Source organism: Syngnathoides biaculeatus, chromosome 15, assembly GCF_019802595.1.
Source record: "Syngnathoides biaculeatus isolate LvHL_M chromosome 15, ASM1980259v1, whole genome shotgun sequence".
In the NCBI taxonomy this organism is placed as follows: Eukaryota; Metazoa; Chordata; class Actinopteri; order Syngnathiformes; family Syngnathidae; genus Syngnathoides; species Syngnathoides biaculeatus.
This window is the reverse complement of record NC_084654.1, coordinates 13,256,044-13,277,436: the sequence shown is the minus strand read 5'-3', so window position 1 is coordinate 13,277,436 and position 21,393 is coordinate 13,256,044. Positions and strand designations below refer to the sequence as shown.

Below are 21,393 nucleotides of genomic sequence, written 5' to 3'. Positions count from 1 at the left end.
GTCCAAGATGCCACACCATAGCTCCATCCTTAGTCATTGTTTCAAAAGCTGTGCACACCCCTGCAGCCGAGACTGGTGTCAGGGATTAATTCTTGAGGTAGTTTACCCAACAATGGAGAGACATGGAAACATTTTAAGTTGTGGGGAAAAAAAAATTCATACATTATCTCCTTTAAATGTTTTCAGAGTCAGGGCTTTTCTTATCAGTACTTATTTATGAAACCTAGTTGTTGGAGCTACTGAAATGTTCTTAAATCTCATGCATTCCCCAATATTTCTTGTTGGACATTTCCTGACAAATAAGTTTATGACACATGGAACAATTATAAGAGCCATTTAATGTTAAAGCGCCACAAGAAGCATGGTATGATTGGTTACTTGATCACAGTTACAGACTACAATTAACTGAGCAATGGACAAATCGATGTTATGATCACATTAGTAGAATGCAGCCTGTTTAAATCCCTCCAATTACTATTTTAAATTTCAAACTTAAACCATCCAGGTTGTGGTTGATGCAGAAAAAGCAATGTCAAGCAAACCAAACCAGGTTACTTACATCCTTTTGACAGAGCTGAACAAGAGAAGCCATACTGAGTGAATTTTGCTGGTATACAGTACATACAATAACACGCATACAGTAAAGTCATAAAGTGACTGATGTACTGGATTGCTACACAATTACATGTATACAAAGACAAGAATAAATGGACCCAACATTCGAACCACTGGAGGTTTAAACAACGTTCATATTTGTGGACTACAGATGTTAAGACATACAAGCATGGGAGCAAATAACTTCAAATCCAATCAAAACTACTTTAAAAAGGCTTAATATATATTGCTGGTAATAGTTTTCTTTTTAAGAAAATATAAATTGTGCGACTGAAGCTTACAATACGCTGCTGGCAGTTGCGCCAGGTTCTTGGTGACCTGGTGGAAAAGGTCATCTGAGAGGCGCCGTGTGCTGAGTGACTCAGAGGAGGAGAAAAAGAGAAACGAGGGAAGAAAGGGGAGGGAGAGGGGAGAAGAAAAAAAAATAAACTGGAAACTCGTGCTACCGGAATCCCTCGTAGTGACCCAGATGCTGCTATGGCGTTTGCCACAGTGGAATGCTATGGACTTCATATGATGTGCGCAAACAGCAGCCAAACTGGAATTGGACGTATTTAGATAAATAAGAGCGGGGGGCAGGAAAATGAGTAGGAGAAACTGTAGTGTCCAGTGAAGCACCAAAGCGGACTCAGTTGGCGTGGTCCAATGCACGCAGGAGCTCCTCCCCCTGCAGAAGACATTGGCGGCCCTGCAGAGGGGCGTTGACCTCACAGTCGTAGCGGGTGAGCTGCGGCAGGTTCAAGAGGGATCTGGTGGCCTCGGATGTGCTGCCCAAGAGGCAAGTTGCCAAATCTAAGACAACGACGACGCTCATAATCAATGCTCCGAAACAAAAGTCATCAATGGAGCAAACAACAAAAGGTCTCCTCAATTTACCTGAAGGCAGCAGAAGTACAGTTTGGATTGTGGCCAACTCAGCCTTTAGTTTCTTCCCTTTTTCCACATTTTCCATGGACAAATTGTCCTGGAAAAACAAATTGTTCCTCTGTCAAACTCAGATCTGGCCCTCATGTCATGTCATAGTCACATCGCAGTGAGTTGTAACAGTTAATATTCCACCGATTCCCTACTCCTTAATCAAGACTGCGTTCTGTTGCATTTCTGTAAAATTAGACAAGGCTATGGCCTGACTAATGAAGGTCCTCCTCTCACATTGTTCCTTAGCACCAAGATGGTGCAAAGGCAATGTTTTTAATGATAGACATGGGTTTGGCCGACTATAACAAGCTTGACAAAACTCCTCTAACTTGTGATTACCTGGCCATCACTTTCTTGCATGTCATCCAGTTTTCTCTTGCGGTGTGCATTTTGAGCTGATAGGGTGCGGAGGGACAGTTCCTTGTCCAATTGTGACGTTCTACAGCACAAACATGATATGATGACACTGACAGGTCACTATGGGGGGGAAAAAGGTGGGAGGAGTAAACAGCGTCATGGGTGTATTGTGAAAACTCTACCTCTTAATGAAGACAGGGGAAGAAGGGGGAGCAGAAACTGGCTCGGGTGGTGCCGGGGAGGTGGTGCCACCACTTGGCGTATTGACGGGCAGGCGGAGATAGTTATAGAGATCCTGCGTGGCGTGGACAGGCGAGTTCTGGAGGGATTTGACAGATCCGCAGGACAGCGGCTGTTCAGGACTCACACTGCGCAGCTGGAAGTCGTCATCCATGGGGATGTAGGGAGCCAACATCTCCAGGTCCAAGTCCTCCATTGTCTTATGAGGAAAGGAACATCCGATTATTGTATGCACGTAGTTTTTCAAGATTAACCATGAATTTCATCAGTTATACCCGTCAACAATACCTGTGTAGTAAAGGGGGTCTTGTGTTGTGTATCAATGGCAAAAAGCTTCTCCACCAAGTCTAGTTTGAAGTCAGAGATGTCCGGCTCCATGGTTAAGCAAAAATCCGGAGGCGGAGGAACCTATTAAATGGGAATCGAGTTTTCTTTTACTGGAGAAAGCAATTGGAAATGCCTCACCTAGATTTTTCATGCAATCAATTCTCCCTACTGTCTAAATACCAGTTCAATTAGAATCAAAACGTTACAAATGTGAATATCTCAGATACTGGGGGGGGAGGGGGTAGAGAAAAACAAGTATATTACGCAAGATTTGTTCCAAAACAGATTTCTTTGTGAACAGGGTCGTTTGAGAAGGGGGGTTCCATGGTAACTCCATATGCTGGTGTTTACAACAATAAAACGATTTAAATGATTTAAATTAGTTAGCCTCACCTCTGCTGCGCTGTGGCTTGTTGTTGACGCGGCTGTGGATCCAGCATAGTTTTCACTTTCCCCATTCACGGCGGCGACATCAACACTGATGGGCTCACTGGGCGGCAGAGGGGAAAGAGGCAATGCCAGCTTTTCACTGGTGGCGGGAAGCATCACGTCATTGTAGAGAGGCACGTCTTTCAGGAGCTGAATGTCAGAATCTGTGTCAGACGATAGAGCGGAGTTAAGAGAGCTGAAGCACTCCAACATTAACAGACTTCAGGAATTTCAAGATTGCATGAGGTCACAAACCAGGGGAGCTAAAGTCCAAGGAGATGATTGTGTCTCCAGCTGCTGGAGCCAGCAGAGTAAGGGCCTCTGGCTCTTCTTTTAGCTGCTCATACAAGCTGGTCACTGGCTTCGGCTCAGGCGTTTGTGTAAACAGCTTGATGACATCCAGCTCTGTGGCCTTCTCCTCCTCTTTGTCATTCTTTTTCAGCAGAGTTGGTGACTTCTCCACTGAGCAACTCTCTACAACAACTTTTTCATCTTCCTGTTGCTCCTCTTTTACAGGCTTCACATCTTCCGTCTGCTCCAGAGACAAGATCAGTTTCTCCTCCTGGATGCCGCTGTAGGATAAGGGGTATGCAGTGAACCCAGAGCCGGAATACACTCCCCACAAATTCGTCTATTTAGAGTCTAAAACTGACCTATTTATGTTTTTGAGCAACTTCTATAATGTCTCAAGACACACAAAGATGGAACCAAACCCCTGGCTAATGGACCTTTCTGACCTGTCAGTCACTCGTACAATAATAGCCAATCAGATAGTCGCATTGTCTTAACACGCCCCTGCCACCATGTTGTCCCACAAGCAATACTGGTTGTCAGTAGCGTGCGCTTGGAAAAGTGAATGTTATGAAGAAAATGGTCCTCAGATGCGCTTGGGGAATGTGCAATTCTGATGAAAGATATCCTGCTAGGTTACAAGGGGCACGGTTGATTCATTTTCCAAAGCCTAGTTGAGGAAGTGTCTCCAATGGATTAAGGCTTGCGGAAGAGAGCGAGTACAACTAAGTGTGGACAATATCAACAAACACAAGGCTGTATGTTCGAAGGTAAGTGAGGGAGAAGGATCTTCTCTGAGTTTGATTTCATTATTATCAGTGCTTTATACATTGGAGAACAACTTTCAATTTGTTGGTGTATCACTGGCTGCTGAATGAAGTGCGTAATGTTTTATGCCCAAGAGTTGGGTTAGTGATACGTAAATGCGCGATGTCATGCAAGAGAAATGTCTAGTTGCCTATTTGTATCGCATCAAACTTTTAAGACAGAGCACTGGGTTCCATTACGAGCCAAGTCAAATGAATACACCCACTCACTTATGAAGACTACAATGATATACTTGTGATCTTTCCAAGTAAAAAGTACTCACCCTGCTTAACATCCAGAGTACGATTCCACTATTTTATCCTGTTGGATTTCAATATGAAGTTTGTGAGGTGTCAAACGTTTTTGCATCAATCGGAAACATTTTGCTGTAACTCTGACATTGCGTCCTGCTCCGTCCAAAATCTTAATTTCGTGTACATATCCTTGCGTGAAATAGTTGAGACCTCTCAGTAGAAATCTCTTGGACAAGTTTGACGCATTAGGCAAAAACATACCCCGATATTGGGGTGTATATATAATATTGGGAATACACGACAGGGAATCGACTTCAAACATGTTGTGTTCAATCGCCATTTTGTAAGCTTGTAGGACATGGCTAAAGGGGCGGAGCTTAAGATCGCCATCGGAAGAACATTCTGTATTTTGGATTGATTTATCTCGACAGAGAGAAGCTTTATATGTTGCGTAGAAGCAATATTTAGTCTGGGTGTCATATCCACACTTTTCTTTTTGCTATTTGGGGGGGAGTTGGGGTGGTATTTGCAGCAGGGCTCAGCCCTTATCCCCTGCGATTAGCATGGCTTTACTATACTTAAAAAAAACTGTAGGAGTGTCCGTTCTTTATCCCCCCCAAAGAAAAAAAAAACTTTAGGAATGTCTTCTTTATTTTCAACATCACTGGACATCACTGCAAGAAATTAAGGAATTCTTGGGACTTTCAAAGCATTTTAGTACCTGAGAACAAAGTTGACACAGACCACACATTGTGGCTGAGAGTTCTTGTTATTGTAGATGACAGTTGCTTGTGTATCCACCCACACAAACCCTCCTCTCTTGGCCAGCATCCGGTATTGGCCTGTACAAACCTGGCCTTTTGCAAATACTAAAACAAATACACAAAAAAAAAGCATGTTTATGGTACGCCACTTGCCAAAACGCTGCAGTTGTAGTTCATTTTAATCATTATTCAGAGTCCAGGGATATTTTAGGTTACAGTCTTAGCAGTGATTCTTACAGTTGTGATGAGTCTTGGTGAGGTGGTCCGAGTCGAGAGCATGGTAGTACTCGTACACAGAACGATCCAAAAGATCCTCTGGATCATATCCCAAAAGCTCAGTGATTCTGTAGGAGCACAATATATGATCACCATCCATTGTCCCAAGTGGGAAGTCATACATCAAGATTTTGTAGTAGCCACAGTGAGCACTAGGTGGCTGTATGAATACATAGAAGGTGAGAGGCAAAGAGAAGGATTATAAAGCCCAATCATGTGCTCTCACCTCTCATCACAATATGTGAATTTCATATCCATTGTGTGGCGACTGAGAAACGTCTTGGCATCCAGAGGGACCTCAATGTTGGAAGGGTGTGGAATAGGATCACAGATCAGCACCAGATAAGGAACCCGTGGCTCCTTGTGGTCCTCGGAGGTCTGCTTGTTGAGGCCACCGTGTAAGCGCACATGGCCAGCGCAGTGGAGCACCTATACGTGTTACAGTTTAACAATGTATTACATGTTTTTTAACAACACTACATCCCGTCATCCAGCATATTTAAAATGGAACTTTTGTTCCTCCATGGTGGCGACAGTATTTGTTCATAGTATTAGAATGCTGTGGTGCAACAATAAATGTATCTGTTTTGTCATGATTCAGTACACACTAAATGACAATAAGTCATTTTATATTAACTGTATAAACCTGTGACAATGAGAAGTTATGCTTAGCTACTACTGCACGTTACACTTTTGTTTAGCGCAATTACACTATGGATCTTCTCTCGCATATTCATTCTGACTAAGGAAGGGTGCGTTGGGAAATTCACGCTCTCTCTGTGACTTTACTCTGAGTCCTCAGTCCTAAGTGTAGCAGACCAGCACCAGAGAATATTTCAAAATTCACCCCGAGCATCTGAGACAGAAGCTAAGACGCATTTGCAACATGGCTCATGCCATGGACCACAGATGTCAAACTCAAGGCCCTGGGTCCAAATCCGGCCCGCACATGATATTGTGTGGCTTGTGAAGCTAATCATCTGTCAACTTCCACGATTCTTGTGAAAATATGTATAAAAAATTTCCAATTGTCATATCATAAAGGATAACATTGAGATATAAGCATTTTTGTGTTCCCAAACATTAACATTTAACAAAATTTGTTCGACACCCCTGCCATAGACCCTTCTGAAATGGAAAAACCATTTGGAACTACTTTGGTTGTAATGTTAAGTATGTGGCAAATGGCAAGTGTGTCTGTAGTAAACAAAATTCAACGTTGGAGAAAATACAACAAGCATGACATCACATTTACACACACATCAACGTCAACTCAAGGAGGAAATAAACGCCATCCAAAAACAGAGTACAAACTTTATCCCACATATTTGGACAACGTAATTCAAAGAGGACCAAAAAAAAATTTACAAAACGATTGCTACTTTTATTTCGGTCAACTTGCATGACTTTCCCAACTTGTGGACAAAGCTATGTTTCCTAACATGCTGCATGGAAACTTGAGCCCTGTTATAAGAAATCACAAAGCTTGTTCCTATGACCTCAGACATCGGGATCTCGGGAGCTACGCAGTTAGATATCTTCATTACGGCGCTATATTAGTGCGGAAGGTAAGCTTAAAAGTAACGCTCTTCAGAAGATGTGGAGGTTAATGCGACCAAATGTACAGGTACAGCTCAATAAATCAGAATACTTTTCAGAGGGCAAATTCCATCTACAGTACAAGTCGCATTTGTCTTTGTAATACGAAGGGGTAAATAAAAAGATAGTATTGAAGAAAAAAAATCTGAAATAGGTATCATGCTTTGCAGTATGAAGATAATCAGACTTAAGTTGTGTTTTGGCTATGGAACTGTCATGATGTAAATCTGTTATCCGAACTCAGTAATATGATGGTCCGGTTGTTTTGCAAGGGCTTGATTGAGAATAGCCCCCTAATAGCCTATCAGATGTCAAAATCTGTGTACAGTACATAGACAATTATCGGCTGTTTTGGATTTAAATAATGTTCACTGACTAATTGCCACTTTGCTTTGCATTTGGTTTGGAGTTACTAGCGACAAAGACATCAGCCAACATGCAATTGATCTCCATACCAAGGTTCCAGCCCAATTATTATTATGAAATCATCCTTCCATTACCTTCCATGTAGCAGACTTGACATTGACAGTGCGGCCCCGGCTAGTGAGCGTGCACTTCATTCGAAGGAAGAAGCTGCGCTCTGTGTTTGGTTCCTTTGCCTTTTTGGTGCCTGAAAATACATCATAAAGAAGTGAGCCAATTCAAAAGAAGGACATTTTGACATTTCTTTTCTCCAGGTAAATAGAATTTAAAAGTGCTTGTATTGTAATTCACCCACTCTCCCCCATGTAGGATGCTTTCCTCACTCAGAAAATGCAACATAAATCTCACCAAAATAGGTAATGAAGCGCTTATATTAAATTTCTATACCACCTATCCTGTACATGGTTGTGAGGCGCTGGACCCCATCCCATGTGACCGCAGACAAGTATATAATAGAAAATGCAAGCTAAAATGTTTTGAGATTGTTTGATTCCAACTGAATATAACGGTGATGGTGGGGGTGGAGTGTAAATGTGTAACTGTTAAAACACAGCAACAGAGCAATAAACTTATGATAAAGCATAGTCTTCACGTATACCAAGGGAAAGGCCTCATTCCCTTTGACCTTGTGAAGTGCGAAAAGAAAATTGCTTCCTACCTGTTCTGTGGACCAGCATCTCTCTCAGCTCCTCCTGGTCACAGGGGTGCGTGAAGTCAAACACGCTATGTCCAGTCAAGTCAAACTGCAGAAGTTAAGACAAAGAAATTGTAAGACATTTTATACATGGCAGGATCCTATGAAATGTAAATTTGGGAACCTCTAACTTTCTTTAGCGCGAAGAATCAATGAAAAGGCCCGGGGACCAGATCCAGCCCAACACATGAGTTTATGTGGCCCACGAAGGCAAATTATCTGTCAATTACCATGAATCTTGTGAAAATATGAACCTAAATTTCAAATTGTCATATCAAATGATAACATTGCGATATAAGCATTTTTGTGTTACCAAACATGAACAATGGTTGAAAAGCTCATTACCCATGATACGGACTTTTTTTTTTTAAAGTAACTTTATTGGCTGTCAGATATTTATAGCTCTACATCAAAAGATATGCAAGAAGGCTAAAAATAAACTCGCTTTTGTATTCAAATATACTGGGCATGATGGCTACGCAGAGTATACGTCTTCTGCAGACCCAATCAATGACATCATGGACCGGATCGGTGAATCATGACACTGAATCCCATCAACCAATCAGCATAAAATACACATTATCGGCCAAAACCGACATCACCTATTAAATCGGTAAAAAGTCCAATTAACACATGACTCAGACTGCTTCCTCTTCGCTTCACTTACTACTGACTTTTTCCAATTTAAACTTACCTGTGCCAGGCCAAGGCATTTGTTAACATTCTCAGAGAGATAAATCATATCGCCATCTTCTGACAACACCATGAGAAAGCCCTCCAGAGCTTTTAAATAGGAGCTGGTCAACTGTGTGTCCAAGTCGCTTTCTTCCTCTGCTTTGAGCTCATCTGGGGGTTGGGGGGGGGGGGAGAGAGAGAGAGAGAAGAGAGAGAGAGAGAGAGAGAGAGAGAGAGAGAGAGAGAGAGAGAGAGAGAGAGAGAGAGAGCAAGAGAGAGAGAAAGGAAACAGTGAAATTAAAGCACCACCTGTGATTTCATCATGCTTCAATGTGCATGATGTTCACATGTACCCTATATGACAGTTTAAACTATGAAATGGGTAACTAATCATTTTGTCTTAACCTGGCTCAGTTGCTAATTTGACAATCATTACGAAGGCCTTAATTTCCTCTCACATGGCAGAGCAGAGTATTTATCTACATCTGAATCCAGAAGTTGGCATACACTGTGCAAAAACACAATTTCATTTTTTTGTCGCAATAGAAAATTACATTACATCACATTATTGTGGCATTAACAAAATTATCTAACTTTGGTGAGCCTGACAGACTAGAAACAGGAGAGGCCTAGTCTGATTTGACTGCAGACAGTAAAAGAAAATAATAAAAATGTGCTTTTGCACAATGGATGTATACTTCTGGTTTCAACTGAATTGATTCATTAAACAGATATGGAACTCACGTTCTGAAGAGTATTTTCCTACCACATTTTTATTTTAAAAATTCTGTTATAATGTTTGTGTATTTTTTTTATTTGTTTGGATAATGAATTGTGGGTTTTTGATAGCTGTAAGCTAATGTTTTTTTTGTATTTATGTATGTATAAATTGTACCGCAAAATATATAAAATTAACAAATAAATACAATCACATATATATTTAGTTCAAGACTGTATAAACTGTACATAGGCTTGTCTCAATGAAGTCCGTATGAATTGGTTTTTACTCTGTTTGGAGACATATCCCAGACGTCATTTTGGTGAAAGCTATATTTTGGTCTTCCGGATCCCGGAGTTGCCGGACGTCTGTGCCAATGAAATAAATTAAGTCAGCTACCCTCATTTATTTATTGCATCAGTCATTGCTCAAAGACATGAAAAAAGCATTTGGGAAGATGATGTTCATAATTTATTTTGTCTTTGTAAACTATTATTTAAAGGCTTCTTATCTGGAAGGGGTTGGGGGTCGCTGTGAGGACATACCTTGATGTACACAGCTGGCATCGTCATTTAAAAAAGTTACTCAATTTACTTGTTGAATATTTTTTTTAATTTGAGTACTCTTACATTTAAGTAATATTTGCTTACTTTTTACTTTTACTTAAGTCATATTATTCTAAAGTACCAGCACTCTTATTTGTGTACAATATTTGACTACTCTACCTACCTCTGATGACATGGAATATAAGGTCAAATACCAACTTGAATGATGTTGTGTTTGGTAACACAAACGACAAAAAAAAAAATACATTCTGAAAATTATTGCTTTTGGACATATGAGGTTTCCACCTAACATTAACTGACCAGGGCCAAGCAATTTCCTCATGCGTAGGTAGCTGATGGTGAGCCTCATGACGGACGCCTTGTCTAAGCTGGAGCTGACACTGTGAGGCAGCGGCAGCTGTTCGGCGAGTTCGTAAAACACTTCCGACTCCTTCCCGCGCCGACATCTCGCCGCATCCCTTGACTTCTCCTTCCTCCGCTCCGAGCTCACCCTGCTGGAGACAGATTGGGGTAAGCCATCGATCCATCCCATCCATTTTCTGAGCCACGTATCCTCACGAGGGTCGCGGGAGTGCTGGAGCCTATCCCAGCTATCATCGGGCAAGAGGCGGGGTACACTCTGAACTGGTTGCCAGTCAATCGCAGGACACATAGAGACAGACGGACAACAGTCGCACGAACAATCACACCTATGGGCGATTTAGAGTCTCCAATTAATAGATGTTTTGGGGATGTGGGAAAAAACTGGAGTGCCTGTTGAAAACCCACAGAGGCACGAGCAGAACATGCAAACTCCACACAGACGGGGCCAGGATTCGAATTCCAGTCCTCAGAACTGTCAGGCCAACAATCTAATTGCACCACTGTGCCGCTGGGGGTAAGTCATTACAGCCAAATAATGGCTGTACAGGACAGAATTGCACTCCAAGAAATTCTATCCCTTTAACATGGCAGCTGGAGTCTCAGAAAAAAAAATCTTCTGGGCAACCAATTCGTAGGGTTGGGCATCGTTTGACTTTGATTCCGTTTCCTCATATGTATATATTCACGATTCCAATTCTTTTTGGGGGCCTAGGTCAAAAAGGTTTCCATGGTTTGAATAAGGGGTTGTGCAAATTTCAAAAATTAATCAATAGAAACAAATGTTCTGTTAACCTACCCAACTGATGAGGGACAAGGGTTAGTGTTTGTGATACTGTGAGACAATATTTATGTGAATTTTGTCCCAACTGATTGCGATGTAAATAACTTTGCAAGTTTGACCTTTTGTGCAGTTTAACTTAATCTTAAGCTTTTAATGCAACTGTGTCTCCTTTCTTTCCAGTATGGTAAAATAATTAAAATCTCATGTTTGTGTCTGTCACCAGCTCTAACGCTGGTGTGAAGACTAAAATGGACACTAAAAATAATCAGTGCAAGAGTGCAACCCACCATTTATCTTTTGGCTGGCTCACTGTTTGCATTGACATACTTTATTGTTTCACACTCACCCAATTGAAAGATCTGGGTGGTGTAGGCTGAGTCTTGGAATGTGAGACTTCTACACGTCGCATAAGCCTGCATCGCACAATATAATTCCATTCAAGGTGCACTGAGGCGACTTTTGTTGGGCAAGAGCACATCTTTGTGCACATTCTTCTTTGCTTGCTGTTCTTCTTTGGGGTCATCAGACTGTAGGCATCGGAACTAGGAAGCTAAATTTTTAAATTTAGATGTTTCTGGGAGAATCAGATTGTTGGTTTTGATTTGAATCAATTCTTGATTCTCAATGCCCAACCTCAAACATCAGGATCATAGTCAAACTCATTCTCATACTTGATTGGCCTGCTATTGAGTGTGCCCTCTCGCTGTGTTGGTGCACAAGTGTGTAATACATATTATATTGACGGTTTGAGTACAGCACACCCCTGACCCCAGTAGGCATAAGCAGTTCATAAAATGGATGGGTTTAATTTAAAAGCTACAAAAAGAGCAACAAATTTGTACTATTGCCCAGACCATAAACTAATCAAATCTTTTTGCAATTAGGTAACTATTCCAACTTTGCAGTTAGATGGTAATGCAGAAAAACTGGCCAAGGAAATAAGAAGTATTAATATTTATAATAATATATTAATTAAAGAAACATAATAAATACATATTAATTATGATATAAGCCATTTGTTTCGCAAAGTACTAGTCTTTCAATTTGAAAATCAAATGCAACTCATGGTCACTATGTAACTTGAAATGCTTTAACAAAAAATTAAAATAAGTCTTGACCATCTTACAAAATTTTGTTTTTATAGATTCAAATAACTGGCTTAATTTAATTGAAATCCATACTTTTCTACACAATCCAGGGTGCTATGAATTATGGAGAAAAATAAGCCAAACGCCAAAAATCTAAGTCGCCATAATTTTGGGCTTCTTATTCATTCTGACAAGTCAAAGCAGAGAACAGCTAAAAATAGTCCTGCATGATGGAACATTAAGGACATCAGGGGCGTGCGAACAGAGCCCAACCTAAAATTTAAAATGCACTGCATAGAGTATAATGCTTTGATAACATCCAAAACATCTACACCAAAAGCAGCTAATAATGACTTTTTCAAAATGGAAAACAGGAATGTTATTTGGCTAAATTATGGGTAGCGCCTTCGGAACTCCACCAGGTAAATAATTCACCAGTATGAGTGGAGTCATTTCCCATATTGTTGAGCAGTTGATTTCCCAAACGCCCTCAGCAATCAATACCATTGGCAAATATTTATGCAATGCTATATCAGTGAGGCTCATATGGTGCACTCATAACGTGACATTTTTGGCCACTTCTGCACTTTCGATTTTATGGTCTGTGTAGATTGGATTTTAGTGTTCCTTCCTCCATTTTTCACTCCATTTCTAAACAAAGATTCATTGTTAAACACAATTACATTTAATTTAAAAAGCTATGCACTACTGAAATCTTTAGCTATCTAGCAAAAATTTGAGGTTATTCAGTGGTGCAAAATAAAACTAAACCACTTTCTTTTGGCAGATGGATTTTAAGTTCCAGTTTCGTCATGCTAAAGCCAAGAAACACTGGCAAGTCTTCAAACAGCAACAAAATATTAGCTGCAACACAAGCAGTTGTGTGGAAAGTGGCAAAAACAAAACTCATGGTTTTTCTTGACTTGAAAGTATATAACCCAGCTCCTGATTAGCTTCAGCAAGAGAAATTAGCTGTCCTATTAAGTTACGACTATGTAATTCATATAGAAATAAAACGTGCTTCATAAGTGGCTCCGTCATCAAGCCACACCAGACGTAAGCATATGGCACAACACTTCAGTTGTTTGGAAACCTTCAATTGATAAAAGATGCCTGGAGCCTATCTTAATGCATTCGAATGCAATGCAGAGAACTTTTAGTGCAATGCCAGCCAGAGATGATCCGATTTTGAGGCCAGATCTAACTAAAGGCAACAGCTATATACTACCATAAGTATTTTGAGACTAAAAGAGACCTTCTGTTGCTGCAAGAGGTTGCCACTGGCTCTAGCCAGTTAGCCGCTAACTGCATATAATTATTTGATTCTGAATATTTGAAATGACAACTTTTATTATACTCTGGTCATTAAAGTCAATCGAGTGTATTTCTACTTTAATGTAGTCTTAATGATCCTAACACGCAACAGTTTTACTCTGGAAAGAACTCGAGTCAATTCAAATTTTATGGGAAAATATGTTTGAAAATACAAAAGGAATCTGAGTTCGACTCCTATCACAGAAAACATTTGACCCGAGAGCTAAAATGTGAGAGCTGAAAATGACCACTAAAATTATCTGTATTCCTCAGATTGGCAGGCTTCATCTTTTCCAAAACAAATCAAGACAGAGGATTGTTTTCCAAAGTATAGTCTGCCATACAATTAATGATTTCTGTTGATGATTATTGTAAACTGCAAGATGCGCTAGGGAGTTCATTTGCCTTTTGTCTTACTAATCTAAGAAACAAAAATGCAGCCCGCCCTACTTATTTTAATGATGACACACACACTGCTTTCCCTTTATATCAAATAGCCCAGGAAAACAACAGTCCCTAGCAGATAAGAACGTTTTCCCCGGCAAGGGGCCAATATTATATAACAGTACTCATAATACATGGGGAGTCATGCTTGACCAGCAATGCTTTGCAGTTCAACACTATAAAACAACATATATGATCTATCTTCTCATGTTATCCTTGTATCATTTTCAACTGCAGTGCAAATAAATACTCCAACTCAATGAACATTATGTATATTAGTAAGAGATGTGAACCAGTGGACAGGAGATTAATGGTTAAATAAACCAGTGCAAAATGAAAATCTCTGCTGCCAGTTGGTGCATTTCTGGGGCATTTTGTTTCAAGGGACTGACACACATTTCTCTGAAGAAGTCAACATCACTTAGTATTGTGTAATTTGAAAGTAAAAATTGTCTAATACATTAAATACACGATTCAGTGTGCAGAAGCACCACAACTAGAAGCTCTGTGAGAAAACCAGAAGAGGGCTAAAAATGGCAGACCAATGACCCCTTCACTGACAGGAAACGAGACACAAAACACAACCAGTGATGACTGACTTCATTATCTAATTTTCTACAATAAAAACGAACACTGTACTGAAAAGACAACTATCATTGTGGTCAAGAGCACTGTTGACAATAATAATAATTAAAAAAAAAAAATTAATACATAGCCAACCCTAATTGGAGCCTGGGGAAAAAGAAAACCCAAAGAGGACTGACTCTAGGAAAGGGGGGGAAATGTGTAGATAGTGCCAGTACTCCCTCCCTCAACAGGGTATCAACATTCCTCTCACTTAGTCTTCTGTTGGAATGCCTGCATGAGTTCCACTAGTGCTCCTATTTATTTATTTTGGGGCCCTCAACTAAAAAATGAAAATCAAACTAAAACAACAAAAACGGGGCTTCCTACCAAAATAACACCATATATTGGCTCCAGCTATCAAGAATTCTACCTATTACCCCACTCCAAAAAATGTATTTTGCATCTATATATCTATAACAATACAAAAATGTGTCCATGAGGTACATTTTTTTATTTTCGTCCACTTGGGATCCCCATCTTCTCATACACATTGTAGCATCTGTGACTCTGAATGAGTTTTTCTTTAAAAGTCTAAGCCTGGCCTGGTGAGTGACGTGGGTGTCAGCAAATGAGAGTATAGTTGGCTGTTAACTCGGGTTAATCAATCTGCGTGTTGAGTGCCTTGGCGTCAGTTGTAGCCACAGCAACTCATGTATTACGCATTTCCTTCTTTTTTGACCATTTGATCAATAAAGCAAATCGAAGTCCACTGTCAGCTGCATCTATCCTTGACCAACTGCAGGAAAATTACAATGGGTTCTATCGAGGGGTGGGTAAAAATATCAATTCATCAATATAGTGCAATGTTCCCCTCCCTAATTCAATATTGATTCAGGAAATTCTCTGAATCAATTTACTTCCTGACCAGTAAGAGGTACTTTGTGTGTGATTCACGTTATATGGACAGAAACTGCACTTGACCAAACAACAACAAAATGGCGACTAAGGCAAGCAGCAGCAGAAGCTGTTGTGTGATTCAAGCCGCTATTACTTTCTCATCTGGCATTTTGGGCCAGTTTGGATTCCCCCGTAAACAGACAAAAAAATTAAACTCTAACCATGGTACAGAATACCAATAGAAAAACATGTAAGAAGTCACGGTCCTGAAAATGTACATAAAATTGAAATCAGCAGAAAGAGGGGCTCTTACATGTGATGGTTGGATCTCTACATACCTGTCAGTTTTCATGTCATTTCTAACACGTGGGAATCAGAGTCAAATGATATGCATACTAAACCTCGGCACAGAAGCCACTCTGGAAGAAATGAGTAAACACATTGACAGAAGAAATAAATAGATGACTGAGGTTTAACAAAGAAAGTACCGGCAACTGTCACAATGGCACACAAATGCTACGTAATTAGGTCGTGTATTACTTAAAACCGTGCAAATAATACTAACTAACATTTATATATACAGTAAGTCAAGAACAATTGTTTAAGCACTTTATTTTTTTCAATACACAGGTGTCATCATTTTTGTTACTTATGTACTCCATGTGCACAAATAAGTTATTGTGGATTTTGTAATTGCAATTTCCGCGAGGAAAATTATTTACCTTATATTATTATTTGACCTTTTCAGTCTTTATATGAAACTGTCATGTATTTATTTTACTTTTCTGCTCAATATGCACACGTGTGAAATTCTCATTTTCAGATTATTTCATTGCTTAAAAAATGTGTCATTTGCTATGGATAGATTTCCATTTACGCCATCTTGTGTCTCATAGAGGTCAGAGAACACAGGTGATAGGTGAATCGTGAAGTTTTTTTCTATCATTAATTTATCCGATTGGTCTAAGCACTGTGGTAACGTCATTGGAAACCTTTTCATTACATTACTGGATCAATATTGGAACATTCAAATTAATATCAAATCGAACTCCAACCTAATGAATTGATATCTAAACGTTATCCTTAACAATACTCACCTCTAGTTCTAACTAGAGGTGTTTTATTTAGAGTGCTCAGTTCTATGAGGCACATAAGGAAGGCCACAACTGGAGTCTTCCTGTTTGCAGTCTTCTACACCAACTAGGATCTCGTTCCAACTGTTCCAACCCTCCTCTGCTTCCTTTCCTTTTTCGCTCTTCTTCTGTACGTTGTTCTTGTGTATACTGTTGCTCTTTGTCCTTCTGGTTGCGATTCAATTATAACAGCACAATCGTTAATCCTTTCCCTTCGAAGGACATGCCCAATCCAGTTCAATCTTCTTCTGAGGATCTCGTCGCTTAATGATCCTGGTGATCATTTCAAGCCTCATGTTCCATGCTCTCTCAGGGCACCAAAAACTTCAGGATTGTTGCGAGTTGTTCTGATGACTTGGAAACAATTTGTTTTTCCTTCCGCTTTTGCTACTCTCCAGCCTCCACACCCGTACAGGAGTACGAGAACACACTGGTGTCTCGAATAGCTTGAGTTTTGTGTTTCTGACGATGCTCGACATTGGGCATAAACTCAATGTCATTGGCTATATTAAATAGTAAACATTAGATTTAAAGCCCCCAAGTCCCCACCAACCCACCCCCGTCCCCGTCCCCCAGCTGCAGTGCATGTTTCAGCCATATGAGATTCTGCAATTGTTTTCACAGAGGTACAGAAGTGCAACTACGTGGTTGCCAAGAAAGAGAATGAAAGGTTTGTTCAAAAGAAAGGAATTGCATCATCAGTGGTTGGGAACTGGTATGAGTTTGTGGTGACAGACATGGAACATGCAACAGCTTGCTGCAAAATTTATCTCGGGCCCATTGCAGAAAAAGACAGCAGCACAGCAAACTTATTGCAGCAGTTAAAAACAAAAACAAAAAAAGACATCCAGACGAGTGGGAAAAATGCCAAGCTTTACAAGGGGGTAAGAAATAAATGTTCTTCTATGAGATGGCAGTAAGTACATACAGCAATTTATGTAGGCATTTGTGACATTTTTGTTTGTTGGTGTGCTGTGAGATTTTTTAATTAAGTATGTGCCTTGGCTCCTTAAATGTTGGAAATCACTGCTCTGCTACGATCATGCATTCAACAGACCAGTAGCAGGTTTACGCACAACCACTACCGCTAGCACTAGTTTGCGAGGCTCCATAATGTCTTGTTGCCTGGTTGAGAGCTGTATCATATTAAAAGTACGTAAACATACCTCAAGCAAGCCTTACACGAACATACTCTCCTGTCCTGATCATCGTGTTGTCATTCCCGCGGTTAGATGTATATCCGGTCGCATTTGAGTTGAAAAAAAAAAAAAAAAAAAAAAGCCCAATCATCATAAAGAACACAATGCGGTGGTATCGGCATACAAGATTTTATTGCAGTAGTCTGACACAGTACAATCGTGAAAGAGGAAATTTCTTTTGTCTCGTTTGTGGATCCAATCAAGCGGCAAATGATGACATTAAAACCTATCAGCATTAAATGCTGATTATGGGCTGATAAAATTGGTGTAAAGTCTACAAAAATCAGCTTATTGTGTTGGAGTTATTTATCCAAGGATGTGGTCTCATCACACCATGCAACAATATACTTTACTTTAAATGTACTCTTGAGAGTTTTAGACAAGAGTACAAGTACTGCACTACAGCAAATAAATGTTATATTTGGGGTTTTTTTCTTCATATATTTAGGGATACAGGCGGCACCGTTTATCTTTTAAAACAAAGCCTAACAAAAGTTTTAAGTTTGAGTCTTGGAGTTAATTATTCATTTTGCATTAAATTTGCTAAGCTGCAACCGTTTCTCAAAGTATTTTAGTCACATAAATTTTGCACTTTATTTTTAAAATTTTAAACGGGGGGTACTTTTTTTTTCTTCATTGGCTTTGTCTGTGTGGAGATGGGATGTTTTCCCTGTGGTCATGTGCGTTTTCTCGGGGTACTCTGGTTTCCTCCCACATCCCAAAAACATGCATGGTAAATTCACTGAAGATGCCAAATTGCCCGTAGGTATGAATGTGAGTGTGAATGGATGTTCGTTTAGATGTGGCCTGCAATTGACTGGTGACTAGTTCAGGGTGTGCCGTGCCTCTCGACTGAAGACAGCTGGGATAAGCTCCGGCATGCCCGTGACCCTGGTGAGGATAAGTGCTACGGAAAATGAATGAATGACGCAGCCCTACTCTCAGGCTATGTATAAGTAGTAAAAAGAAAAAAAATGTATTGTACAGGTTAAAGTGCCAAGTACATCTATACACACCCAAACTATGAATATGTCCCTAATAAAACACTGTCCTGTTTTTTTCTGGTTGGGATACAAGCATCTTCCGCCAAGAACTGATTGACCAGTTCATAAAACTCTCCAAAGCCTTGAAGTACTTTAAAAAATACAAGTCAACTCCATCGATGAAAAAAAAAAATCCTTATACTACATGTGTTTCTTTTGTTAACATGAAGGAACTATACTCTAATACCCAAGCTCAACTTCCACCGCAACACAAATTTGGCAACTGCCTCTGACGTCAATCCTTGGTGATTAAGGGATGAGGCAGAAATAATACCGCAAAGTAGCATTGTAACTTAACTTCCGTCCAACCTAGGCACAACTATTATAGAGCAAGTAACATACTAACTGTCAAAAAGACCACACAAATCTGTTCAAATCTCAGGTTTTTGTTATATAATGGGAAAAAAAACATGAGCCAGGGAATCTAAAAAATGAAATAACATAAGCACACCCTCAGAAAATGGGAGACGTCATACCAATCACATCCAAACTCATGTAGAATGGGGTCAGCACACACCTGTCACAGCTCGAGTTTCAAGTGTGCACAAATGGGCAAACCACAGCTAAAACAATATTTTTTTTCTCCACCTGCCCCCTAAAAATCTTTTTCTTCCCACAATTAAATTCTTTAAGTCCTACGTCACTTTAATGGCTGCATTTCTTTAAATGATTGATCTTGAGCTCATTTCTTGATAAAACAAACACCTGGCATTTGAACAGCCATGAGTAGACTTGCAGTCACCTTCGCTATCAAAATACACACTACTTGTATTATCAGACACGTAATTCGATCTGTACAAGGTACAATGTGCCAAATTTCAATTCAATTCAACAGGGACTGGGCTATAGTAAAATAACTTCACTGGAATGTTTCTTTAAAGGGACAAAATAAAGAACAGTAAGCATCTATGCACAGATGAAGTCAGACGTGAATATACAGTACACTGTGCAAAAACATTTCATTTTTTTGTCTCACTGTCTGAAGTCAAACCAGACTAAACTTCTCCTGTTACAGGTCAGTCAAGATGATCAAAATTTGGACAAAAAATTAAATGTGTATTTTTGCAAAGTGTGTGTAAACGTCTAGCTTTAACTCTTAGTGAATGGTGAACACAAACATTTCCAGACATCTATTACAACACTTGAGCTCTTACTCCTTTATTGGTTCTTATTCATGTTTGGACAAACATTTACAAGAATAACTACAAAGCGCCAAATGAAAAATAAAATGTTATCATCGACGTTTTTAGCTCTGTTTAAACAATTTTACTGTTGACTGTAAATACTTGCTACGTTGCCCCTTCATTACATTGCGGTGTCACTCCTGCCAACATATTTTTACACTTAGCGGCTGACAGTAATGACCTAGACTGAGCGACCTTATGATGTTGCCAGACTACAACTTATACATTTTTAACAAGAACCATATCGGACCAATGCTCGCAAGAGATAAGGGTCATCAATCGCTACATCAAACCTAAACAGCAGCTATTACCAAGATAGAGACGTGTCAAGAAAACTAGCCAGTCTTACCAGACACACAAAAAAAAAAAAACTTTTAAAGAGTTTCCCGATTGATTACATTTAAGTGTCTTCTCAGCGATGGGATTAACTTTGAGAAACAAAGTCATCGAGACCAACAAAGGAGCTTCAGAAGCTCGCTCAGTAAACATTAGGTGGAGAGCTCGCGACGCTTGCTAGCCAAGTTAGCCATTAGCTAACAAAAACATTACGTCGTCGTCGTCGTAAACGCAGTATCAGGAGGATAAAACCTTGGGTATTCAGTCTATACCGTCGAACTAATTCTATTGTTAAAAACACCAGGCATGTTTTAGGACAAATTGCCTCATGGGCTTAGCTAGTGTCAACGTTACCTTTTCTTTTCAGGTACAATTCCTGTGTCCATTTCAGGACCGAAGGACCCAGAGTAGTTGTGTCGCTGGTCCGTATCAAGTTGCCCCCTTCACCGTCGACCGATAATGCCAAAAACCAGCAAATAAATTGTCGCTGATATAGGCTCGTTGCTCCTGGAGTCCTTTTCGTATGAGTCGCCGGCGTGCGTATTTCGCAAGGAAACAAGTCTTGTCTACGCTTAAAGGCAGGCCATTCGTCCACACTTGGCAGCGTTGCCACGCTGGAAAGCTGCAACTAACCAGCTCCGCTCAGCTCAGGCACCAACTCTCGCTCTCCGCGACGCCACGGGGACGCGCAATCACGTGCTCAAAGCCGCGTGCGCGCGCCCACCCTATTCCAGGCCGTCGTTCAAGCACACTGTGAAATGTTGCTTCATCAAGACTTGATGGGGGGGGGCTCGCCACGGAATGCGGATCGCATCTATACCCCGAGAGAAAACGGGGGAAAAAAACACGGGTCATTACATTTTCCCAACACAAATACTGTACCGAAACATGCATTTATTATAACTGTAACTGTACTTTAAACAGCAAATAACAAGTGAACACCCCATAAAAAGGCATTTTCCTTTGCCTTCCCTACGGATGAGTAACTTGCATATCAAATGTAACTGATACGTTTTAAATCTTTTATGTGTGTGTGTGGGGGGGGGGGCGTGATTCCTTGTAATTTTTTGTTTCAGCAGGCATATTTTAAA

At 40.2% G+C, this 21,393-nt stretch overlaps 1 protein-coding gene across 2 annotated transcripts; it reads right to left on the bottom strand.

Moving 5' to 3' along the window:
- Positions 1 to 318: 318 nt before the first annotated feature.
- On the bottom strand, positions 319 to 21,050 carry hif1aa (hypoxia inducible factor 1 subunit alpha a). Of its 2 annotated transcripts, none has more exons than XM_061843020.1 (15): positions 20,657 to 21,050; positions 10,254 to 10,444; positions 8,689 to 8,840; positions 7,959 to 8,043; positions 7,378 to 7,487; positions 5,505 to 5,707; positions 5,240 to 5,346; positions 4,960 to 5,107; positions 3,142 to 3,458; positions 2,851 to 3,050; positions 2,419 to 2,538; positions 2,073 to 2,329; positions 1,873 to 1,972; positions 1,492 to 1,579; positions 319 to 1,407 (listed from the first exon to the last, which is right to left on the bottom strand). In XM_061843020.1, the coding sequence occupies exons 1-15, from the start codon at positions 20,686 to 20,688 to the stop codon at positions 1,244 to 1,246; spliced, it is 2,274 nt and encodes a 757-aa protein (XP_061699004.1). In that variant the 5' UTR covers positions 20,689 to 21,050; the 3' UTR covers positions 319 to 1,243. The 2 variants fall into 2 exon arrangements, with proteins under 2 accessions (XP_061699004.1, XP_061699003.1); XM_061843019.1 differs by having other exon boundaries at positions 10,254 to 10,447; positions 20,657 to 21,049.
- Between the last annotated feature and the right edge of the window lie 343 nt (positions 21,051 to 21,393).